Below are 26,083 nucleotides of genomic sequence, written 5' to 3' on the forward strand. Positions count from 1 at the left end.
AAACATTGCTCCAAAGTAGTTTTTTTTCCTGGCTCCCAACTAGCTGTGAGGTCTTAGGGTACTTACCTCCTCCCCAAAGCCTCTGTTTCCTCATCTGTGAAGTGAGGGCTGGATGCATTTTCCGGTGCTTCCAGTGCCCACATCCTGTGATTTTGTGCTTCTGACCCCAGCACTTTGCTTATCTCTCGAAGTACCTAGACAGGGTTCCATCTCCACACCTGCTGGATAATTGAGCTTGTTCACTCACAGCATAGGCTAGTTCACCTCTCAGCTCTTTGTCAGAGCTCCTGGGATCAAGAATGACATTAGCGGAACAGGTGTGGGACAGCCCTTGGCCTTGCCTCTGCCCAGAAGTTCCAGGCACCGAGGACCCCACCTTGGTCCTGACGAGTCTCTGTTGCAGTTCCGTACCTTGGTGTGTGCTATTTCATCCCTTAAATGTTGGACGGATTGGAGGTGGAGGCTGACGGTGCTGCCACCCAAGGGTCTGGGAGGAAGGATGGTGCTAGGTATGCATGTTCCCACATGAGCCAGCCATTGTTCTGTAAGACCCGCCTCACTGGCTCTCCCTGGGCAGAGTCTGGCTCCCGTCTCTGTTTTCTGAGTGCATTTCCCTTCCATTGTACCCACTGCATTGCGTTGGTTTAAAAAAAAAAAAAAGTTAAATCCTTTATTGGGATCACAGCAAAGACAAAAGTGGTAAGGACTGTTGTGTGGGGTGGGTTGTTTATTTGTTTGTTTGTTCTTTTGTTTTTTGTTTTTGGCATCTGAGATTTGTGAGTTTCTTGAAGGCCAGGAGTGGCTTTTCTGTTTTGGAAGTTGGTTCACATTTGTGTTCCCAGCCCTTTTCCCCAACTCCAGCCTGGTTTCTCTTTCAGCTCTGTTTCTCTGTCCAGTCAGGTGTATGTTCTTTCTCTTTGTTTCTTCTCCTCGTTGTCAGTCAGCCAGACCCCAAAGATTGTAAAACTGATGGTGAGTAAAGGGCATTAAGTAAAAGGAACACAGCAGAAAGGTAGTGGGTCTCTAAAGATCCCTCTGGCTGGGAAACAGATTGCCTCTTACTGGAGATGGCAAGAACCCTGAGGTGGGAGGGGAGAGGGAATATTATGATGCCTAGTACATAAGTGGTATCCCTGATTCCTTGGTGGGGATTAATTGGATGATAAAGGAGGAGCTTGTCGAGATGACCAAATACCGGGAAGTAAGAATTGATGCAGAAAGAGGCTGCAAAAGAGTAATTCAGTTGAGTTGTATCTTGGGCAAAGGTTTGGTTCCAAATCTGTGTTGTTAAAAGGTAAACTGAGGCATATTAAAAACTTGACGAGTTTGAGCAGAAATCAATGCGAACCTGGCAGCGTCAAGCCTTAAGTGGTTAGCGGTGCTCCACCAGCAGGAGCAGGGAAAGACACAGAGAAAGGAAGGAAGCAAAGCAAGGAAATGATTTGATGGGCTATAGCTTACAGCCCAGGTGGCTGTTTGTGATGGGTTGCCCTTAGGGTTTGGTTTTGTAACCTTGAGGCGTTTACAGGCCGAGATTTTGGTTTGCTTCCTTAGGCTGCCACAGCATTAGAGCCACCTCAGTCTAATGGCCTCCCGGTTTAATAACAGTATAAAAACTGAAAATCTGGGGGACATTCAAAATTACCTTTGAAAACCACCCCCAGGAAGGCACAATGTTGGAAATGGACGTATCATCACTTGTTAAGTTTACTGGGACCATTTTTCTTCTCCTGTGTGGGAGTGTTTGTTGTGTCTGGGTTCCTTATAATGTCCTTGGCTTAGGTGTAGGGGGCAAGCTCTGTGCAAAGCGTGGCTTCTAAAACACCAGAATCGTGCTCCGCAGAGAGCTGCTGATACTATGAGAGACGCGCGTATCCTTCACCTTGTTTCAACAACCCTTCTTCTTGTGCTTGACTTGCATTGTTTTGTGTGTGTGTGTGTCACAGGGCTCTGCTTTTGTTCTCCCTCACCACCTAAACTGGCAGAGAATTAGGGGACTCCTCGATAAAGAATAACTCCGATATCTCCTGGTTCTGACTGAAACGTTAAATGCGTATTCAACTCAAATCTGCATATTCTCTGTTTTGTCAACAGGTTGCTCGTGGGGGCCCCACGGGCAGTGGCCCTTCCGCTGCAGAAGGCCAACAGAACAGGAGGCTTGTACAGCTGCGACATCACCTCCCGGGGGCCGTGCCCACGGATTGAATTTGATAACGACGGTGAGTTCTTCTGCACTCGCTCAGGGTTCCCTTGACCAACTTGCCTTGTATCCCACTTGCCCTTTCCAGGCGGAAGGAAAGGGGGGACAAGCATTTATTCTTGGAGAGAGGGCCTCTCTTAATTGCATCAGCCTCGTCTGTTTCTTGCTTGCCCTGAGAACATGTACATTTTAAGTCACTGGGCTGCAGCGTAGTTGCTCCCCCTCCCCCCCCCCCCCACGCCAACCAACTCTGCTTTCTAAACTGATATGGTGTATCGATGTCGCCACCTAGTGATGTGTTGAGGTTCTACGGGAGAAAAACTGTATTCACAGCCGCGAAGAAAATTGAATGTGTATTTTGTACTCAGCAGCCAAAAGTTCTCATTTGCTGCTAAAATATTTGGGAGAAAGACTGTTTAAACATCAGATCTCTCTAAAATGAAAGCTGGGCAACATGGATAAATTTTGCCGTACTATCTCAGTTAGAGGCTTGTTTTGCACAGACTCTGTGTGGTAGGCAGAGCAATTAGTGTCCTGAGAAGCTGCAACCAAACCTAGTTTGACATTCTTGGTCTAAGCATATTTGCAGATTCATGTTTATGTTCTTCTCTTGCTTTTTCATCTTTTTAGCAACAGTATTTGTTTTTTGGGTTTTTTTTTTTTTACTGATTAGAAAATAATACATGTTAATTGTGGGAAACTTGTAAATGACTTTGAAATGTAAGGAGAAACCCAGACCCACTGATAATGTAGGCATAATTGCTCTTTACTTAACATTTTGGCATTTTTTCCTTCTGTCTACCTAAAGTTGGTAGGTTTCATAGTTTTGTAATGATTCAGGATTGGAAATCATGCCTGCCTTCTCATTGAGGAAGGCAAAAATTTGGATGTAGGGTCAAACAGTAGGCTCAGATTGATACTGAAATGAGCACATGGTGAGATTTGTGGTTTCCCTCTGTCTCTCCTTTTTGGAGGAAGGAGGTAAAAATAAATATATCACTTTCCTTTTCTGCATTGATAGGAAGATATAAAGTGAGTCTGAGGCCTTGTCTTCCCATCTGCAGTAAAGAAGAGTTCATGCTGTTATGTAACAAATTTGGGAGTATGTGGAGAAGTAGCCACTTTTTGTTAGTTTGGATGGTAGTTTCTGTACTCGGGACCCTGGTTGTCAGAGAAAGTGAAGGGCTACCAGGTAGAGGTATGTATTTTATGTAAAGAATTTTATGAAACATTCATACCAATAATCACTCACCCGTTTTCTTACGATGAGAAGTAATTTTTCTGGATTGAGTAACTAAATTTACTAAGTGGTTAGACTTGGAGTCAAGGCAATTTAGAAGCTGTTTCTTATATTTTTGTTCATTTATTGGTTCATTTCCTGTTGCAATGGCTTTGAAGTCCTAACTGTGTGTGTGTAACCTGTGCTGCTTTCTCCACAGCTGACCCTTCATCGGAAAGCAAGGAAGATCAGTGGATGGGGGTCACCGTCCAGAGCCAAGGTCCAGGGGGCAAAGTTGTGGTAAGTGTAGAGAAGTGTGTCCATTCCACAGTGTCTGAGTGCCTGTTGTGTGCCACTGCTGGGCTCACAGTATTGAACAAAACAGGCAGAGCTTCTGCCTGCATAGAGTGTACATTCTAGAAAACCGACTGCTTGAAAGCAGGAATTGATGTCAAGAAGAAACGAAAGCATTAATTTTCCTGTGATTCCTGATCTACTTTGAAACAGCTCTACAATCTGCTTTTCTTTAGAACTTTCAGATTCAAAGAACTTATTTAAAAACCTTTAATGTCCCTAAAACTCTAGGTGGTCTTAAAACAAGAAGCAAAGCAAAACTAGACATGCTTCACTTTGTTATACAGCAGAAACTAACACAACATTGCAAAGCAATTATACTCCAATAAAGATGTTAAAAACAAACAAACAAAACTAGGCATGCTTTTTGTCTCAGGAACTATGTAGCTATTATAGATTAGTTATAAAAAAAATATGGGAATGGTCATGGACAGTAAGGATCAGATAATTTTAAACTCTTTTATTATATATTCTGAGCTTCTTCAAATAGAAGTGGTAGCGAAGAAAAAAGGGTTTGTTAGATGGATTGTGCAAGGTGGCCTTGGAGGTCCCAGGCTGGATTATGATGATCTTTCTGTCTCTTTCAAAATCTGGTTGCTGTAACAAATTTATGTAGAATTTTGAGAAAAGTGAGAATTTTACCAAACACTGAATTTTTATATCTAAAGGGATGTATTATGGGAAATTGACTTGGACATTGTAAAGTGTTTTCAGCCTGTTATATGGAGGGTGGCCATGAATACCCTGTAAAATTAGAGATTACTTCATCTCTTCCAGCAGTGTAATTGTCTCTGCCTTTTAAAATAAACTTAATCTCAGAGTTTAGAGGATAAGTTAGTTAGGATTGATTATAAGGAAATAGTATAGGTAAAAGGAAAATGTCTTTGTTTTAGCAGTTTTAGCCCGATCCCTGTGAAAATATGTCCATGATTTCTCTCCTCCGGAATATGAGTACTTATTTTCACAAACATACTGATGTGAAGGTTTATATAGCCACTAAAAACCAATTAAACTGAGAAGATGAAATAAGGTGTTTCCCACTGTTTATGTGACAGGTAAATTTATAAATAAATTTGCCTGTGGATTACAGATTGGCATTCAGTATTTGGATTGGAGCATTATTCTCAGGCTGAGGGCAAGACAGAAGTCCTGTGCTAGATAATGGTCTCCTTCTTGCAACTTTGGGGAGGAAAATTTGCTGGTTTTCAGATCCAATCTCAGGAGGAGGCCACATTTAACATCCCACTTAGAATTAACCTCTTGATTATTGACAATTTCATCAATTTGTAATGAAAAACGTAAGGTTTGCCGACCTGTATGGGCTACTTTATTCCATCTGTTTGCAGACATGTGCTCATCGATACGAAAAAAGGCAGCATGTTAATACAAAACAGGAATCCCGAGACATTTTTGGAAGGTGTTACGTCCTAAGTCAGAATCTCAGGATTGAAGATGATATGGATGGAGGAGACTGGAGTTTTTGTGATGGCCGATTAAGAGGTCATGAAAAATTTGGTTCTTGCCAGCAAGGTGTAGCAGCTACTTTTACTAAAGACTTTCATTACATTGCGTTTGGAGCCCCAGGCACTTACAACTGGAAAGGTATGACGTGTATATTTATAGAAATAGAGATTAGAATTATTACATAATTGCTATTATATGCACCATGATTTAGTACATTTTAAATGAAAACAAAGTGTGTTATAAGACACTTTTATGTTGTAGAAGTAGGGTAGGATAGCAAAATATCTAAATTCTGATTTTTAAAAACAAATAATGTTCAAGATATATGTTTTAAGAGATTTTTTTCCCTCTGCCAGCAGTTTACATTAATATAAGTAATTAATGTTCTTCTGTAAGAATATAATTAACATTAGTTTTTGCTGTTTTGTATTTGCCTGTTTCATGAAGCTGAAAGTTTTAATTTTAAGGTAGGGATCTGAAAACTGAAAATAATTGGGTGGTGTCACGTACAAATAACATTGTATTAATACAGACATTTTTTCATTATGTATTATCTTAAAAGGCTGTGTTTTGCTAATAAAGTAGTATAGTTAGAAGCGTAGATGTCAAATTAGGGAATTCTGAGATGATTTTGGGTAACTTCCGGAAAGATTGTTTAATGGTATTGTTTAAATAATTTCGTGATATAGGTAAAAGGAGACACCGGGAGGGAGGGAGGGAGAAGAATGGCTTGTATTTTTTGCCTAGATGAACATGGTTAGTGCTCCTGTAGTATAAAAGTTCAACTTCTCTGAAGAAATTAAGCAGGTGTAGAAAAACCACTGTGTTATAAAGGACAATTAACCTGACTGTAATCCGTAGTGAAGAGAAATGCATCTGATTTGGAAATAAGACTTTTTTTTGAGAAATTATTAAAATAAATCCTGTACTATAACATTTTCACTAGTCAGGAAAAACTTAGGAAAATTTTCCCTTATTCCATTCAGAAATTTCCAAGTTTTCATTCCTGTTAGAAATGATCCTTGAGAACACCTTGCTCGATAGCAACCTTTGGGAGTAATTCCCTTTGGCCTCCTCGGCCCCAACCAGATCTTCCACATAACAGCATTTGTCAGGTTATCTTGACCTAATTGAAATAACACATGCATTTAGAAATTGTTTTAGCAAGAAGAGAGGCCATACATAGTAAAACAAAACAATAAAAACACCCATCAATTATGTATGGTTTAATTTATGGGAAACATGTTTTATCTGCTTTATAAATTCTGACTTAAAATGTTACTGTTTTTAAAAAAATCATATAGTGGGCTATGTGAGATCTTCTCTTTTCAATTATTAGCTGTGAAAATTTTTTAAAGCTTTTAAATCTTTGGTTAAAGTGATTGGAAGAAAAGATCAAAATACTAATCTTACTTTCACAGGATAGTAAAAAGATAAATTGATTTAGGATTATAGAAAATGTAAAATATATCAGGTTCATATAATTTAAAAGTTTTCTGTAGGTTTAGTTAACTAAGTAAACATTCCATTTTCCATCTAGTTTCATGGCATTATAAAGATAATTCATGAAAATGCATGGGCATTTTTTTTTTATTACTAGAACAAATTTGTTTGATGTAAAAATCTACATGAACATGATTTTTTGACTTTAATAACCTCAAAAGTCATCTTTCTTCTCCTTTTCTTCCTCCAAACTTTTCTTTCTGTGCTTAATGATAACACGAGGAATGTTTATTAGGAACCATCTATTTTATTTTGTTTCATCTTCATTTTTTTTAACCATTTCATTCTTTTAGGGATTGTTCGCGTAGAGCAAAAGAATAACACTTTTTTTGACATGAACATCTTTGAAGATGGGCCTTATGAAGTTGGTGGAGAGACTGACCATGATGAAAGTCTAGTTCCTGTTCCCGCTAACAGTTATTTAGGTAGGAACGAGAGTAGACAGCACGCCTGCCTCTTCAGATGCCTCTGTGTAACACGGCTGTCACAGGACCCTGGACTGCTAGGCTGAGGAGAGGCCAGGTTGGAGCCAGGGGACTGTGTCTGCATTTACTGGAATTTAAGCCTTGGTGATCCCAAGGTAACCTGACTGATGCTTGGGATCCTTCCCGTCTGACTCTGAGCTTGCTCAAAGCGGGAGGAAACCTACTACTGTCTCCTAAAATCTTCTGTCCTCCCGTGTGGAGGTCTGTTTCCTGAGCTAGTGGCGGCCTCTGTAACCTGAGGCAGGCTGTTCATGCATGTATGTTAGCAGGAGGCTGAGCTGCCTTCCCTCTCCCTTCAGTGCCTCCTTTTGGAGAGAGACTCTTTAAGAGCTGCATTTATGAAGTTACTCTTAAGTGGCAGGTCAAGACCTCCAGGTCCGTCCTCTGTGATTGCTGTTCTCCACGGGTTGGCCTTGCTCCTGGATTGGGGCCCTCTTGTCACAAAGCCCCTGGCGGGTGGCACGGGGGCTTTACAGCTGAGCCTAAGCAGGACTGCTAAGGCAGCTCTTGAGGACACCCGGATTGTGTCTAAGTGCCAATTCCTTAACTCCTAAGGCTTGTTTGCATTACTAATGGGTGTCCTAAATTATTCATGTGCATTATGGTAATTACACAAAGGCTTTTAAAAGCTTTAATTCTTGGTATGAGTTGACATAAAGAATAATTACTGTGCAATTCTTGGAAAAAATGTAAAAAATCTCCTAAACCTAAATAGTAACCTATTCTTTTTAAAAAATAGAGACGTACCCATATGCTAGAGATATTACTAGAACAATGGAAGGTTAAAAAAAGAGAAAAAGTAGGTGTAGATCCAAAAATAATTCTAAACAAGGTATTAGTAAATGTATTCTTCAAAAATTGTTGTAATTATGTAGATATGTATGAACAATACTGTTAATTAAAAAAAAAACTCTTCAGAAACTTCCCCATCCCCAGATTAAAAACTTGGTATGAGGGCTTCCCTGGTGGCGCAGTGGTTGAGAGTCTGCCTGCCGATGCAGGGACACGGGTTCGAGCCCTGGTCTGGGAGGATCCCACATGCCGCGGAGCGACTAGGCCCGTGAGCCACAACTACTGAGCCTGCGCGTCTGGAGCCTGTGCTCCGCAACAGGAGAGGCCGCGATAATGAGAGGCCCGCGCACCGTGATGAAGAGTGGCCCCCACTTGCCACAACTAGAGAAAGCCCTCGCACAGAAATGAAGACCCAACACAGCCAAAAATAAATAAATTAATTAATTAATTAAAAAAAAAAAGTAGCTTCAAATTAGTAAATTTGGTACAAAATTAAAAAAAAAAAACTTGGTATGAAGGCATAGAAGGGAGAAAAGTTATACTTATCACTTGTTAAGCACCTACCATGTGCTATAAATCACACACTATACTTACTACTTTATAGGTCTTATTTGATCTTCCCAACAATATAAAATAAGTATTATTGTCCCTCTGTTGCTGATGGGCAAAAAAAAACTTGTGCCTTAGGGACATTAATTTCCTAGTCCAAGGTCACACAATTAATAATCCCCTAGCCAAGGGAAGAAATTCTTATGAAAATGACTGGGGCAGGGTGGGAAGCAGCGGGGTGTGTGAATGTTGTTAGTGGCTTTGCAGGACAGGAAGGGAACACAAGGCCGAGTGGTTTGCAGTCTCAATTATTAAACAGGCTTTTTCAGGGTAAAATCCTTTCCAAGGTAAATATTATCAACAAACCAATATTTTATTTGAATAAATTTTAACAGACAACCTCTCTTCAAATGGGTTATTTAGGAGTTAGTTTATAGTATTTCAATTTAATGGCTCTGGTCAAGAAACCAACACTTTGGTCTGTAAGATAGATGCCCATGAATTTTATAACCTTAGTTTCTATTGGAACATTTGAAAATATTAAACATTTTTTATTGAACGCATTTGCCACTTTTGGAATGGATTTCCTCAAAATCGGTTGCCTGGGGGGAAAAAGTGTCAAGTTTGTACTGTTACATTTTGGTTGTCCATGCTGTCTGTGCATCTGTCATTTCAAAAAAAATCAGTAGGTTTTAGGAATAAAATGATCTGCATGAGGTTTGGAAGCTGGCAGAGAGGGTGGCTTGCCAGATGCAGTGGTGGCCTCATCATCCAGCGAGCACGGCAGTAGCTGGCGTGCCTCTTACCGAGCATAATTGCTTTTTCTTCAATCTCTTCCGTCCCATGCATGTGTACAGGCCTGCTGTTTTTGACCAGCATTTCCTATACAGATCCCGATCAGTTTGTTTATAAAACACAGCCTCCCAGGGAGCGGCCCGACACATCCCCTGATGTGATGATGAATAGCTACCTAGGTTTGTGACCTCTGAGATGACAAATAAATTGTCTTGGTCATGGTCATTTAAGAATTTTTTTTTTGATCCATACAGAGCATAAATCTTTTTATTTTCTATTTCATTTCAAGTGAAACACACATAAAAAGCATGCCGTGGTTGAGGCGCTGCAGACAGATGGCTTCCAGAGCTGGATTCAATTGTATCGCCCTCTTCTCAACTTGTAGCTCATCCTATTTTTTGACTCACGTCATAATTTGAGAACTGCAACAGTAGTGGTGAAGCTTTTTGTAAATAAAACCCAATAAAAAGGGTGAGCTTATAGTATTCTGCATCTGCCTCGCCTTTACATAGGAAGATTGGCTTAATTTGAATGATTTTGGTATGGGCGTTTGTGTTTGCTTGCCATTTAACCTCAATATTGGTAATCTGACATCCTACCTGATGCTTTATGGTGAGGTAGGTGTTCTACCATTTTTCTGCCCTCTGAACAAGTATGTAATTGATACAGATGACAACTTGCTCACCTCTATTGTTTATACCAGGTTCTCAAACACTCTAGCTCATCAGTCATGGTTTTGTTTGCATGTTTGTGTCTGAGAACTGAGTTGACCCCAAATAGTGAAACGCTGTCTGTGGTATATTAATGTTGTTAGCATTCTTATTCTTGCCTGACAACCAAGGAGATTGAATACAGAAGTTACTAACTACTACATTATAGCAAAACCCTATAACATGCACTCAATTACACTATGTCAGGTTGTATCTCAGTATATAGTATGTAACTTTCCCATGATAATTTAGTATCTAGCTTGATCTCCTTTTACAGCAGTTTCAGTATTAAAATGGGGTTCGAACTGATTCTTAAGATGCATGAATGCTTCATGATTCAAGTTACACAGATGCCAAATAGCATAGGTGCTTTTCTTTAAAAGTCTTAATACAGTCCCATAGAAAGCAGTGCAGTAGCCTACTACTTTGTACTTGTGTCCAATCTCTTGGCTCTGTAACTCTTTCTTATCGTAGATGTGATAGCTGGTGGGGAGGGTCAGAAGGAGAGTGGTGGGAGTAACCAGTGTTATATACCTCCTGAAAAACAGAGTTGATATGTACTGTTTTGTTTTTCTAGGGTTTTCTTTGGACTCAGGGAAGGGTATTGTTTCCAAAGATGAGATCACTTTTGTATCTGGTGCTCCTAGAGCCAATCACAGTGGAGCTGTGGTTTTGCTTAAAAGAGACGTGAAGTCTGCACACCTTCTCCCTGAGCACATATTTGATGGGGAAGGGCTGGCTTCTTCATTTGGCTATGACGTGGCTGTGGTGGACCTGAACAAAGATGGGTAAGAGCCTCTTAGGTTATTTTATATTTGCAAAGAATTCATTGCTGCTCTGGCTTCTGTAGGTCTTGAGAAGAAATATCCTTTCAGGTTAGTTGATGGAAAAAATACTTCTGCTGCCAGATTTTTACCATTCCATCACTCTTTATCACTTATATTTTGACAGTAGACATCCATTACCCTCCCCAGCGAGTAGGATTACATTTTCAGTTTTCAGTTTTACTATGTCCTGGGATCATGGGTCTGTGAGAATTAAACTTTAACTAAAAAAAAAAAAAAAGTGACACCTACGAGGTTCTGTTCTGTGGTTTCTTAAGGAGCTGTTGGAGCGTCCAGAATGTCCTGTTGAAAGTAGGGATTAGTGACAAAGTCAATACAAAGGTCTCTATGGCTGGTGGTGCCAGTTTGGGTCTCGTAGAGAGTTGAAGGTGGAGGGGAGTGGAATCTTTACTGGGAGTCTCTCCGCACTATAGATGTAACTTGGGAACTGGCTTCAAGTTCTTACCCTTGATATTTTTCTTTGGGTGTTTATTAGAGGCTACCTTGGTTTTTAAAAAATACTTTAATTGATGATCTATAAATTCCAGATTTGAGGTCCTTTTATCATATCTCTTTGTGTCCTTAATACCTGGGCATGTGGGATTCTCCCTAAGCTCGCTGGTATTTTAGCCAATGGTTCACAGTTCTTCCCCTCATTATGTTTTCAGGTGGCAAGATATAGTTATTGGAGCCCCACAGTATTTTGATAGAAGTGGAGAAGTTGGAGGTGCAGCGTATGTCTACATTAACCAGCAAGGCAGATGGAATAATGTCAAGCCAATTCGTCTTAATGGAACCAAAGATTCTATGTTTGGCATTGCGGTCAAAAATATCGGCGATATTAATCAAGATGGCTACCCAGGTAGACAATAGATTGTGAATTGGTCATGATTTATAGATTATTTGATTGTCTAAAATAGTGAGTGCTCATGGCATCTTATTTTAAAACATTGTATTGGAATGCTTTTAAAATTTAATGTTTGTTAAAATGTGGCGTTGTCAACAGATATTGCAGTTGGAGCACCTTACGATGGTAAGGGGAAGGTTTTTATCTATCACGGATCTGCAAACGGAATAAATACCAAACCAACACAGGTAACCAGATAACCTGGATTTCTACAATAAGGTCTCAACAGTTTGCTTTCTAATGGAATGTTTAGGTTTATGTGAATTTTCACACTAATCATGTTTTATTTACAAGTCTACAATAGTATGAATTTTGTTTTTATAAAAAATGTATTATTAGAAGATAGCTTGTAAATAGATATAAATGCAATGACCTGGTTGTTTTAAATTGTAAAATTTCTTTGGTGAATTAGGAATCAAAGTAAGCCAAAGGAAAATACTATTCTACCCTGACAGCATAAATAGATGGAAATGTGATATATTCCTCTTAGTAGCATACTAAATAGAGATGAAACTGGACGAACATAAGAGATGACTGTAATTGCATAGAATTCAGATACCAAAAACTAAAAATTGCTTTCGAGAAAAACAAGACATTTGGAGGGCAGGTAGAGAGGTTTGGTTTGAAATACACTGATCGACTTAATATAGTACACAAGCTCATCAAAAATTGTCTCTTTTGTCTTTTGAGGTACAACATAAATCAGATAACTTGTATGAAATAAAATGTATGAAGTGTTAGATCATATGTGTGCTTATTTATGATTTAGTTTTGATTTAATGTAATTTATAAGTAACCTCTTAATCTTCAGTTCAAAAGAGACTTATGTGCCTTTTTCAAAGCATGGATAAGAGGCTTATTTTGGTGGCCCAGTGTCCATTCTGATGCCCTGTTCCTTTCAGATTCTCGAGGGTAAATCACCTTTTTTTGGATATTCAATTGCCGGAAACATGGACCTTGATAGAAATTCCTACCCCGATGTTGCTGTTGGTTCTCTCTCAGATTCAGTAACTATTTTCAGGTGTGTAATCTCTGACCTAAAGCATGTTTGGTAATCCGCTTACACTAGAATTTTTTTTACCTTTTGAATTGAAATTTGTGACGACTATACTTCAAAGGCAAAGGCTTGTATGAATTTTGAATATTCTTTTTCTCTTCAGAGTAGTGTAATGATGTAATAAAAACCTATTTTGTAAAGTCTTGCTGTAATTTTGAACTAATTTTTTTAAAAAGGTCAGAATTGGTGGAAAATTTTTACTTTTGAATATATTTCAAAAACTTTTATTTTCATAAAAACTGAAACAGAAAATTTGACAGTATAAAGAATATAAAGAAGGAAATAAATGTCCTATATTTCACCATCCATTATGAAACTCCAAAATTTTGGTTTATATCCTTCTAGTTTTTAATTTTCTGTGAATATACACATATGTTTAACAAAATTGAGATCATAATGTACATATTGTTTTGTAACCTGCTTTTGTTGGTTTGTAACGTATAGTGGCCTTTTTCCATGAGTGAGTTTATAATGCATAGTGGGCTATCTCCCTGTCATTGAGTACTTTTCTGAAATGAAGTTAATGGTTGTCTGAGATATCCCATGGCCGGATCATAGTTTACTGCCATACTGTCATTGGACATTTATGTTGCTTTCCAGGTTTGGTTGTTTGCTTCTATTATGATGCACAAAGCTGTGGTAAACATCCTTAATTTTCTTTGTGTCCTGGATTATTTCCTTATGATAAATTCCTAAAAGTGAGTTGCAAAGTTGAAGGGCCATGTGTGTTTTAGGACTTGTGATTCAGGTTCACCAAAATGACCTCCAGAAAGGCTGCAACAGTGTGCCCATCAGCTGTGTCTGAGTCCCCTTATCCCAGCAATTCCATCACTGCTGGAAATCACCAGGAAAAATTGTTAAAAAAATTTTTTTTATTATTTAAAAAGTAGCACATTCTTTAAAAAAAAAAAAAAAAGGTTAATACAGAATTGCAGTTAAGTGCAAGTTCCCCAATATTCTCTTCTTCCACGAAACAGCTTTTAATAGTTTTGAGTCTCTCTCCAGTTCTAGGGTATCATCAAAAGCCCATACTATAACTGCTGTTCTCTATTCTGGTTTTTAAAAATTAATCTCTTCAGTTATCTCTCCTTGTTAATGCAGATACATAAATCTTACTCTTTCTAACAACTTAATATTATTCCATAATATGCATTTAATGAATCCTCAGTTGATGGAATTTTTAGACAGTCTTTGACTTTTAGCTATTATAAACAGTGTGCTATATAGTATATTGTATGCATCTCTGTGTAATGGATTTTTTTAAAGAAAAATTCCTAGAAATAGAATTGCTGGGATAAAGGTTAGCACATTTTTGTATTAATACATATACCCACAGAAAAGTTGTAGCAATTTATGCTCACGATAACAACCTACTAGAGGGCCCATTTTCTCACACCCTTACCAACATTGAACAGGATGAATCTATTTGATTTTTGCCCATGTGATATGTGATCTCATCTTTTGATTGAATTTGCATTTCTTTGCTCATTGGTGAGAGTGAACCATTTGGGTTTGTTTTTTTAAACTATTTGGCTTTATAGTCATTTTTTTTTTTTAAAGATTTTTTTTTTTTTAGTAAAGCTTTCACATTTTTTTTTAAAGTTATTTTTTTATTGATTGATTGATTGATTGATTGATTGATTGCTATGTTGGGTCTTCGTTTCTGTGCTAGGGCTTTCTCTAGTTGCGGCAAGCGGGGGCCACTCTTCATCGCGGTGCGCGGGCCTCTCACTGTCGCGGCCTCTCTTGTTGCGGAGCACAGGCTCCAGACGCGCAGGCTCAGTAGTTGTGGCTCACTGGCCTAGTCGCTCCGCGGCATGTGGGATCCTCCCAGACCAGGGCGCGAACCCGTGTCCCCTGCATTAGCAGGCAGATTCTCAACCACTGCGCCACCAGGGAAGCCCTATAGTCATTTTTATCTAAAGAATCTCTTTAAAGGAATGGGCAGTGATGTACAATGAAACCCTAAAAGAAAAAAATCTGTGCCATATTTACACTTGGTGCTATCATTGCCCTTTGTTCTTCCAGAAGGGTGCCAAGTGTAGATGTGGCCTCTATGTCTAAATAGAATCCTAAGCAAGACCGCTGGGGATAAGAAAACAACACCAGGACCCTTCTGAAGAGAATACTATTTTAAAAAACTAGAATATACTGTACATTTATATAATGTAGTACAGAATACTCTAGAAAAATAGTTTTCTAGTTAAATGGCAAGATCTATGAAAGCCATTTTATATGAAAACTAAGAACCACAAGAGACGTTACAGATGGCAAAAGTAGGAGATGTGAAAATAAGTGGAGAAAAATTTATCTGGGATATTAGGCCAAAGGAAGAAGTAAAAAAAAAAAATTTAGTTAACTGAATGAATGTGTGTTACTACCTTTATATGCCTGTTTCTCTCTGTACATATAAGTGTTAGGTATTAACCTTAAAATAGTCAACATTTTTAAAAGGTGGAAGAGTATAGCATAACATTCAAGTATTTTAGCAAGTTTCCATCAAAAATTGTATATGTATAACTGATTAACTTTGTTATAAAGCAGAAGCTAATACACCATTGTAAGGCAATTATACTTCAATAAAGATGTTTAAAAAAAAAAAAGCAATTTGAACTTTTAGTTCTAGTTTGAGGTATAGACCTCAGGTGTCAAGAAGACTTGAATTCCTGTAACAAAATTTGGTTACGACATCTTTCCCGGCAGGTAACCTGACTTTAGCCAATTAAATATTTGCCTCTGTATGTAATTGATATTTTAATATCCTTACTTTCCTGTCCTCATAAGTAGGTTGACTATGAACCCTGTAAATGTGTTCCTTCATTCCTCATAGATAGTATGAAAGTAAATTTCAAAAGCCTTTGATAATAAGATAATAAGAAAATAAGATAACTCCCTTATTTTCCAAACAAGGAAAATGGAGGCCCAGGACTTGCTTGAGCTTTTAAGGCTGGATCCTGTGAGAACAGGGTGTGGTACCTAAATCTTCCCAACTTCTGTCCCTGGGCATTTCTCCCCACTAAATTATACTAGTACTTCAGGGTACTTAATAAATAAATGCTAATTAAACATGAGACAGCTGAGCCATAAGATTTGCTTTATGTGTTAAGACATTTTTTATGATTCATATATAATGTGCACTCAAAATTGTGTGTGTATGTTGTGTGTTTAAAAACAGAAATAAAAATAGGATTAGGGCAGAAGTGTGTGTTAAAATATTTCCTTTTGAAATTTATGCCACACTAAAGCCTTAATACTATTATATGTAAAACACTCTAGCATCTGTAGCAACTGGTTTTAAAATATTTGTGAATTTTTGCCTTTTAAATATGCTCTCAAAACTTTAAGAACATATCTACAGGTGTACTTCGTTTTATCGTACTTTGCTTTATTGCGCTTCACAGATACTGTGTTCTCGTTTTTTTTTTTTTTCTTAACAAATTGAAGGTTTGTGGTGAGGTGCCACTTTTCTAATATCATTTGTTCACTTCATGTCTCTGTGTCACATTTTGGTAATTCTTGGAACATTTTAAATTTTTTCATTATTATTATTATTATTATTATTTTCATTATGGTTGATCTTTGATATTATTGCTACGACTTCCTGAAGACCCAGATGCTGGTTAGCATTTTTTTTTTTAGCAATAAAGTTTTTTGGTTTTTTTTTTTCTCTTTTTCTTTCTTTTTCTACACACCCTTGTGTCGAGGGGTGACTTTCAATAGATCGCAGCGAGGGAGCTGCTCTGCTAATAAAGTATTTTTTAATTAAGGCATGTACATTGTTTTTTTAAGACGACATGACATTGCAACTTAATAGACTACAGTATAGTGTAAACATAACTTTTATATGCACTTGGAAACCAAAAAATTCAAGTGTCTCCTTTATTGCAATCCTTGCTTTGTTGCCATGGTCTGGAACCAAACCTGTAGTATCTCCGAAGTATGCTTGTAGTTAGGATCTTAGAAATTAGTAGCTGTCTAAATGTAAAATAACAATAGAAAGGTAAACAGTTAAGATAAAGGGAAATGAAGAAACAAAATGTAGGCAGCATTTGCCCTTTAATTGGCTCCTGGCTTCCCCAGGAGGGTACTCAAAACCTCTGTGGCCTACTGATAGATGGATTCCAGAAGTTCAAAGTAGCTGTTTGGAATTTGGATTCATTTTCTTGTCCAAACACTATTCTCCAGAATGGCTGGGTTTACCACAAACCCACTAAAGTCAGGGTGACTGAATCCCTGTGGTAGTGGAACCATAGAACCTGCTCTGAGTCCGTGCTGGAGGACGACGGAGCAGAGAAGTGCGCTGTCTTCCCAGCCACCATACACTTGTACTTCCCTGCCTCTGGGGCAGGGGCTAAGCCATAGGCCCTTGGTGACCCCTTGGCTGTGGGAAGTAGGGAAGAATATGTAAGGGAGAAAGATGATGTTTTTACATGGTGAGAAGGGCTAAAGTTGTGGGACTCAGCTTCTTGTGTGCTTGTGAGGTTGGATTAGGCAGAGCAGAGAGGGGAAAGGATAAAGGATTCAAGGTTTTGCTTATAGAGATGTTGTGTGGGTAGAAAAGTTGTAGTCAGTACTGGCAGCAGGTGGACAGAGGCTTAAGCTTGGGGGTGGGAGATTCCGAGGGAGGATAGGAAGGGCAGATGTTTGTAAGATGGGGACCCGTAAGTTCAGGATTCGCCTGGATTACTAAAATTCACATGTGTGTAGAAATCCTGGCAGTGAGCACCCCAGGTGTTAGGTGTATGTTGGTGTAATCCTTTTTTGGCAAGATTACTCAGAATTAAAAATGCATGTGTTCTTTGACTCAGAAATTCTGCCTGGGAGTTTATCCTACAGATAAATAGATGTATGTATTTAGGACGCATACATTAACGGAAACAGACTGATATGTCTGGAAGGACATGCAAGTCTCCTTAGGGGTTTAGGTGGGGACGAGACATATTTGCCTGAAAACTCTGGAACTTTTACATGTTGCCCATATTATTATTCCAGTTTAAAAAACTCTAATATTAAAATCATTAAAACAATCTGTAATTTAAATAAATCATATTTAAACATTTTTATAAATACCATGTAAACACGTTTTAAATTATCTCTGTTAACAGTTGTTTTCTTTAGCAGTGTGGGAGCAGAAATCACATTGGGGAACATTTTTTTTCCTGTGTTTTTTTTTTTTTTTTTTTTTTTTAAATGAGGATCTTGAATCAGATGCGTATGTTTGATTGATTGATTGATTGATTGATTTTGGCTGTGTTGGGTCTTCGTTTCTGTGCGAGGGCTTTCTCCAGTTGTGGCAAGCGGGGGCCACTCTTCATCGCGATGCGCGGGCCTCTCTCGTTGCGGAGCACAGGCTCCAGACGCGCAGGCTCAGCAGTTGTGGCTCACGGGCCCAGCCGCTCTGCGGCATGTGGGATCTTCCCAGGCCAGGGCTCGAACCCGTGTCCCCTGCATTGGCAGGCAAATTCTCAACCACTGCACCACCAGGGAAGCCCATGAAGTCCTTTTTTATTAGAATATAGATTTTTTATATATAATTTTAATTTTATTGATTGATTGATTTTTGGCTGTGTTGGGTCTTCATTTCTGTGCGAGGGCTTTCTCTAGTTGCGGCAAGTGGGGGCCACTCTTCATCGCGGTGCGCGGGCCTCTCACTATCGCGGCCTCTCTTGTTGCGGAGCACAGGCTCCAGACGCGCAGGCTCAGTAGTTGTGGCTCACGGGCCCAGCTGCTCCGTGGCATGTGGGATCCTCCCAGGCCAGGGCTCGAACCCGTGTCCCCTGCATTAGCAGGCAGATTCTCAACCACTGCGCCACCAGGGAAGCCCCTCCTGTGCTTTTTAAGATGCCACATCTGAGGATGCCTGTCTAGTACGTGAGTTCATCTTACCTCCAAGTAGCAAAAGGCTGAGCTTGTTTTTTCCCTCCTTTGTCTTCAGATCCCGGCCTGTGATTAATATTCAGCAAACCATCACAGTTACACCTAACAGAATTGATCTCCATCAGAAAATGCCCTGCGGGGCGCCTAGCGGGATATGGTGAGCGTTTGCGCTGTGTCCACTCTTCCCCCAGTGTCGCGTCTCTGCTTGGTGATGGCCCTGCTGCCCTGAGGAGCCACAGGGAAGATTTAAGAGAAATGGGCAAAGGGAAGAGGAATCTGTCAAGTGAATATATAACATTTTACTCATCAGTCCTCACTGGGGGGATTTCAGGGTTGGGGAACGTGTTGGGATTTTTTTCTAGGGCAATAATGCATCTCTTAAGAAATATGTGTTTGATTTTATACAGCCTGAAGGTTAAGGCCTGTTTTGAATATACTGCCAAACCCACCGGTTACAATCCTTCAATAAGTAAGTACCTGGTACTTTTAAAATTATATCTTTTCTGTCTGCCAGGTTGAAAGTTGCATAAATAATAGAAGAATAAAACTGTAATGGCCGGAATGGGTCCATAAATTCTGGTTTAAAGAACTAAGTCTATCTGTTGTCTCCTCTTTAATCAGGAGGGTGAAACACAAGGGGAAAACTGCATTTGGTCCCCATTTGAAGTTTCCAGAGCAGATGGTGTAGGACAGAATGAATGCCTTGGAAAAGTACTCACTTGCTTCCACTACCGTTTCCTCGTTTCTGTCTTTGAAAAGCACTGTGGAAAATTGGTTTTGTGCTTGTGAGGTGGCGGGTGGTAGCTGTAGAAGAGTGACCGCAGGAGCCCACGTCCTGCTCTAATAATTGCCAGTTTATAGTCTCTTTGCTGCCCGGTCCCCTCCCAGAGGCCTCCGTGGCCCAGAACACCCAACCTGTGTCCCTGAGGGTGGGCCCTGGGGGGACCTGAAGGCTGGCCTTGAGAACTCAGAGACTTGGGCTCTGCTCCTGGTTCCCACACCGATGCTGACTGACCCTTCAACACAGAGCAAGTCCCTTAACGTTTGAGTTTTTATTTTCCTATCAGTTAAAAAAAAAAAATGCTTCTGATAGGAATTACTACATAGGATTGTGGTGGAGAGCAAATGAGATAAGGTGGGGAAAGCAGGTTGTCATTTATAAGGTCTAGTCCGCTTCCTTTCTTTATAACCCGAATAGGAGTTTTGCCACAAAGTTTGACAAATTTTTAATGATACTCTCACGGTAGTGATGATCACCAAGGCCTTGTCTGGTATGTTTTAGTAGCAGCTGTACCTCTTCAGGAGTAAGCCAGAGTGAAGTTGGGGGCCTAGGAATTTAAAGAAGATCTTTTCCCCAAAGAGGAAGTACAGAGTGAGGGTGATTTCCTTCCTGGGTCGGCCGTGGTCCCAGCAGCTTGGTATCCTAGTGCAGCAGTGCCCCCAAGAGAAGCTTTCTGGAAGGACAGGGTAGTCTATTCTCATGGCTTTCAGTTTTTACTCCACCTTGAGATGGATTGAGTTCTCTCAGGGTTTGTCCGTGTTATCTAAAGTATTACTTTCTTTTCTTTATTAAAAAATGTCCCTTTATAACACCCCAAAATTTGACAACTAAGTCTGCCTTCACCCAATCCATGCTGTCATAGGCCCACTTGGCCTTCATCTTACCAGATTTTAAACTGTCCTCAGGTGGTTTCTTCATCTCCTTGACCTTTTTAGGCCCCTTCTTCTGGGCCACCTCCTGCTGTATGGGATCCTCCCCACAGGATCTGTGGACCTTGCATGCAGTGTGCACAGTATGCGTGTATTAGGACTTCCTACACCGGAGGAGCTGTGGCCTTTCACTTTACTTTTGATGTAGCCAGTATTTTACTGAGTACAGAAAATAGTTTTTTGTGTGGCTTTCAGTGACAGACATATTTTATGATTTCTCACAATCTGTCATCCTCTCAGTATAGTTTGTGTTGTTTTTACCCAAATACAGTGCCTTACACTTGCCGGCTTGGGTGACGGGCCTTTTACCATTGTGTTTGGAAGTAGCCTAGAGAGACCAGGAGAAACAGAGATTCTTTGACTGGGCAAGGAGAGGAAACGGAGACGCGTTTTTATTCTATTGGTCATGTTCTCAAACCACTCTGTTTGCCTATAGATGTGAAGTCTCACCAGAACACTCCTTGTCTTCCCCCAGATCAATCATTTATACAAAATAAATTACAAACTTTCTTCTAGCTTTTTATTTTTTATTTATTTTTATTTATTTAATTTAGGCTGTGTTGGGTCCTCGTTTCTGTGCGAGGGCTTTCTCTAGTTGCGGTGAGCAGGGGCCACTCTTCATCGCGGTGCGCGGGCCTCTCACTATCGTGGCCTCTCTTGTTGCGGAGCACAGGCTTCAGACGCGCAGGCTCAGTAGTTGTGGCTCACGGGCCTAGTTGCTCCGCGGCATGTGGGATCCTCCCAGACCAGGGCTCGAACCCGTGTGACCTGCATTGGCAGGCAGATTCTCAACCACTGCGCCACCAGGGAAGCCCTCTTCTAGCTTTAATGCTGTGCTTGATGCCATGTAAATTAATTTTATATTATATAACTACTCCATTAACCAAGTGTTTATGGATGGCCTACTATAGATAGAACTTTATTTTCTGAAGACATTGAGAGAAAACCTGTTTTCATTGCCTTTGCTTCCACGGTATTGGGAAATTCTGAATCAAATAAAGCAGAACTTGCACAAAGCTGCAGAAGTTAATACATCTAAAATCTGTTCCCAGTGTCAGAGTGTGAGCTTATTGTCTGACTAGACTGTTTTAACTCAGCAGTCCTCAGATGTGGTGTTCCATACGTACAGATATTTATAATTGAGCCTTAATGACTATTCTACTTGGCTTGCCCCTCAAAAGGTCAGCAAAGGTGGCCGGCAAGGATTTTAAGATGATGTGAACTGTCTGGAGGGTCAGAAAAGGTTAGAGTGGGTTTGGTAGATAAACGGTTTTAATGCACCCACACCCTCCCCTGCTTTTGCTGTGAGGGGCACTCAGCATGTGAGCCTTCGTCTGGTTCGTTGTGAAGTTAGCAGGTCACTGATAAATGGATGATGTCAGGGTTCACAGAGGGCCTAAAATGGAGGCACATTCCATTTGGCAGCCGTGACATTTAAGAATTCTTTAGATGGACACAGAAATTACTATTGAAACTGTCATTTCTAAATTTTGGTCTTCCATATTGGAACAGCTATTGTGTCAGCGTAAGGATAATGTCACATTGTGTGTGCGCAAATGTGCATTGGGTGTATGTTGGCATGTATGCTTCTGTTCATCTGTTCTGCCAGTTATATTTATGTCAGGTGTTGTGCTGTTGCTGGGGAGTACAGTGGTGGACCGACCAAGGAGGTCCCTGGCACGGCTTTGCCTGGGAAGATGGTCAGGCTCACAGCCCAGCAGGCTAAGTGTGGTTATGAGAGGAATACGGTTGGACCCCCAGGAGGGGCGAGGAGAGGCTTCCTAGAGGAAGTGATGTCCACACTGAGATCTGAAGGAGGAGTAGCGTTAGTCAGCCAGTGACGGGGAGAGTCAGAAAGTAGGGGGTGGTCCAGCCGGCAGAAGGGGAGAGTGACTTGTGCAGAGGCCTAGGGGAAGTGGGAACCTGCATGTCTAAGAGGCTTTGTAAGGCAGTCGTCTTTTGTGTTTGTGACAGAGACTTTAGGAGTTGCCTCCGTCCCTCACTGTAGGACCCTGGGCCAGCCACCTAGCTCTGTGGGCCTCCAGTTCTTCATCTGTAAGAAGAGGGAATTAAAATAGATGCTCTTAAAAAGGTCTCTTCCAAACTCTAATGTGAGTATTAGAACATGGGTTATTCATTTTCTGTATTTTCTTTTTTTTTTTTTTTTTAAAGACTGTTGCTTTTTTTTTTTTTTTAATTTTATTTATTTATTTATGGCTGTGTTGGGTCTTCGTTTCTGTGCGAGGGCTTTCTCTAGTTGCGGCAAGTGGGGACCACTCTTCATCGCGGTGCGCGGGCCTCTCACTATCGCGGCCTCTCTTGTTGCGGAGCACAGGCTCCAGACGCGCAGGCTCAGTAGTTGTGGCTCACGGGCCTAGTTGCTCTGCGGCATGTGGGATCTTCCCAGACCAGGGCTCGAACCCGTGTCCCCTGCATTGGCAGGCGGATTCTCAACCACTGCGCCACCAGGGAAGCCCATTTTTCTGTATTTTCTGGAGCAGATTTTTTTTCCTTGAGGCTACCTGCTCTGGCCCTGTACATACTGGTTCACTTCCTCTTCTGATGGTTAGTGAGTGATTAATAAATGTAAGTCATTTAAGTATTGGCCCATAAAGAAACAGAGCTAGAGTTAGCAGTAACATATAGCGAACTGGCAAAGAATGCATTCTGAAGTCAAGAAATGAGATTTTGATCATCCAAATCCTAGCTCGTCTCCAAGCTCTGTTAGTAGGTAATCACAAGCAGGATGTGCCTTCTGGGGCTTTGGAAGTGGAAACTTTGGTTGTCGGAGTTTTATTAGCTGACAAACGGGCCCTCTAGCCCCTGAAAGGAAGTGTATTTTACCTTTTAATTCTTTTTCTTTTTTAAGTGAAAAGTCTCATCCTATTGTCAAAAGACATCTCCATCTCTAACATATATATTGTTTCTCTTTTAGACGACTATCCTTTATCAAAGCTTCTTAAACTTTAATGTGTGTAAGAACCACCTGACAATCTTGTTAAAATGCAGATTCGGGTTAAGTAGGTCTGGCTGGGGCCCAAGGTTCTGCTTTCCTGACACAACTCAGGAGAAGCCCCTGCTGCTGCTGCTGATCTAGAGAACTTTTTTGAATTTAAGCATTGGACTGTTGAAGGGGGAGTCAGTTTAGGCGCTTAGGGAGTGTTGGCTGCCGTCCTGTTGTCTGAGGTACTCTGAGTTCTAGAAACACAGTCAGAAACTGATTCTTAGTTGCTGCTCTGAGGTTTTGACTTATTCTCGAGCTCCCCCAGGTGGCCCAATGGAAACGTAGCTTGAAAACATTGTTCACAGCAATGGGTAGGAAAGAACAGCTTGATTTGAAACATCATAATTCAGTCAGAATGTACATTACCAGGAAATATGAAGGAAAACAATGGCAGTGGGAAAAAGTGTTCTAGGAGGGATTAAAATATATCAAAAAGGAACTCACCACACTTATAGCTGCGTTGTGTATGAACACACTTCTAAGTTGCCATGATTTTGTTGATTTCACCTAGCCATTGCGGGCACACTGGAGGCTGAAAAGGAAAGAAGAAAATCTGGGCTGTCATCAAGAGTTCAGTTTCGAAACCATGGTTCTGAGCCCAAGTATACGCAAGAGCTCACTCTGAGCAGGCAGAAGCAGAAGGTGTGCATGGAGGAAACCCTCTGGCTCCAGGTGAGGGCTGCAGACAGATCAGTTCTTTAAAGGGGGTCCGCGGTGACATGTGGAGATTTCTGCCATTTATACTAGCAACCCATCTTCCAGTACAAAGGAAAGCATTGTTTCGGAGTTCCCCAGTAGCATGTATATCATGCTTAACTGTATCTCTGCATACTTTCCAGGAAAATATCAGAGATAAACTGCGTCCCATCCCCATAACAGCTTCCGTAGAGATCCAAGAGCCAAGCACTCGGAGGCGAGTGAATTCGCTTCCAGAAGTTCTTCCAATTCTGAACTCAAACGAACCCAAGTCTGTTCATACAGATGTAAGTCTTTCTGACTTTCATTTTGCCAATTGTTTGCCATGTTTTTATGCTAAATCAAACATCTCTGAAGGCAGTAGAACTAGTGATTGATTTGCTCTAAAGGCCATTGCTTTGTAGTAAGTAAGCTTTTTAATATATGCGAAGTTTGTTGCAGAAAATGTTTCCCAAATTAGCAGTGAACATACAGGATACAATTTGGAGCCAGATAGTATTTTTCTTAATAATTTTTGCCCACTGCAACTTACTGAGACTATAATTGACAGAACTTATTATTCTCATATCAAGTTTCTTCTGTAGCTGTATGTAGGAAGAAAAATGCATTGTATTTTACCACTGAGAACATTAAAATGTAGAAAACAAACTGTTGTTAGTCTGAACGTTAAAATCAAGGAGTATCAAAATTCAGCAAGGCAAAAATGTATTAACAGTGAAATAGTTGTTTAGTGCCTAATAGAGCCTATGTAATCTTAGGAAGAAAAATTTATATTGGATAGCTTGCTGTATACCTCTTATGAGGTGCGGTCTGTTTGCTAGGGTTTAGGATGGCTGAGATGCCAGATTAGGCTGGGGAGTGGTGACATCTTGATTTGGCGTTTTGTACTTGTTGTCAAAATCTAGTTCATACTGGAGTGTCCACTCTGAGGCACCTGGTTCTAATGGCTCACTGACGAAGGTTTTCACGAGTGAGTTAGGCTTGGGGGCTGATGCCTAAATCTGCACATTGTAGTGTTTATTGTCATCAAGCATAGTTCCTTGTATACTTTTCAATATACTGTCAATGTCATAGTCACATTAATATTTCTTGTGTATATTCCCAGTTCCATAGTCACGTTAAACATGACAAGCAAGGAGACCGTTTTCCTAATTATTTATCAGTGTGATTATTGAGAACCCCTTAGCACAGTGCAAGAGACTCTGCCCTTTGCTTTCCTGACCTTGAACTCTGTTTCCCCATCTGTGCAGTGGGGCTCTGAATAGTATATGTCTCATAGGTCCCTTGTGAGGATTACATGAGTTAAAATATGTAATCAGGGAACATATGTATATGTATAACTGATTCACTTTGTTATAAAGCAGAAACTAATACACCATTGTAAAGCAATTATACACCAATAAAGATGTTAAAAAAAAAATGTAATCATGTGTTAGGTAGCACTGTCATTATTATTGGTAATTCTTACAGTAACCCGGTATAGTAGGAAGGTGGTATCCCATGTCACCTGTGATGAAACTTAGACTCTGAAAGGTTAAGTGACTTGCCCAAAGCCATACAACTGCGTGAACAGCAGAGCCAGTTTACTCTTTAGTACCCTACAGCACCTCAGTGCCCTGGCCAGAGTGTTCTGAAAACACAGTTTCATTAAAGGACAGTGTGGGCGTTTGATGCAAAGTATGTTTGTAGCTTGGATTCTGCTGTGGTAATTGTCACACAGGGAAATGAACTGTATGGAAACAGTCACCTATTTAGAGTCCTAAGTGATGTCAATTACAACGATTTTGTTTTCCTACAGGTGCACTTCTTAAAAGAGGGATGTGGAGACGACAACGTATGTAACAGCAACCTTAAGCTAGAATATAAATTTTGTACCCGAGAAGGAAATCAAGACAAATTTTCTTATTTACCAATGTAAGAATTGCTCCACAGCAATA

General features: G+C 40.2%; 1 protein-coding gene and 1 long non-coding RNA gene across 3 annotated transcripts in view; one reads left to right on the forward strand and one right to left on the reverse strand.

The window, feature by feature from the left end:
* Nucleotides 1-26,083, forward strand: part of ITGA6 (integrin subunit alpha 6) — a 77,412-nt gene that overhangs the window by 33,684 nt on the left and 17,645 nt on the right. For both annotated transcript variants that reach the window (XM_057550687.1, XM_057550688.1), the window contains exons 2-14: nt 2,095-2,219; nt 3,640-3,719; nt 5,120-5,375; nt 7,034-7,165; nt 10,649-10,859; nt 11,564-11,757; nt 11,902-11,990; nt 12,705-12,823; nt 18,795-18,893; nt 19,144-19,205; nt 23,962-24,122; nt 24,290-24,433; nt 25,945-26,060. In XM_057550687.1, coding sequence (XP_057406670.1) covers nt 2,095-2,219; nt 3,640-3,719; nt 5,120-5,375; nt 7,034-7,165; nt 10,649-10,859; nt 11,564-11,757; nt 11,902-11,990; nt 12,705-12,823; nt 18,795-18,893; nt 19,144-19,205; nt 23,962-24,122; nt 24,290-24,433; nt 25,945-26,060 — 1,788 coding nt within the window. The remainder of the gene's footprint in view (nt 1-2,094; nt 2,220-3,639; nt 3,720-5,119; nt 5,376-7,033; nt 7,166-10,648; nt 10,860-11,563; nt 11,758-11,901; nt 11,991-12,704; nt 12,824-18,794; nt 18,894-19,143; nt 19,206-23,961; nt 24,123-24,289; nt 24,434-25,944; nt 26,061-26,083) is intronic.
* The window catches only part of LOC103017456 (uncharacterized), a 36,992-nt gene continuing 31,895 nt past the window's right edge, over nt 20,987-26,083 (reverse strand). The window contains exons 2-3 of the long non-coding RNA XR_451088.2: nt 23,895-23,982; nt 20,987-21,214 (exon numbers count right to left, since the gene is read on the reverse strand). This is a non-coding gene — a long non-coding RNA (uncharacterized LOC103017456). The remainder of the gene's footprint in view (nt 21,215-23,894; nt 23,983-26,083) is intronic.

This window comes from Balaenoptera acutorostrata, chromosome 8 (genome assembly GCF_949987535.1).
Source record: "Balaenoptera acutorostrata chromosome 8, mBalAcu1.1, whole genome shotgun sequence".
In the NCBI taxonomy this organism is placed as follows: Eukaryota; Metazoa; Chordata; class Mammalia; order Artiodactyla; family Balaenopteridae; genus Balaenoptera; species Balaenoptera acutorostrata.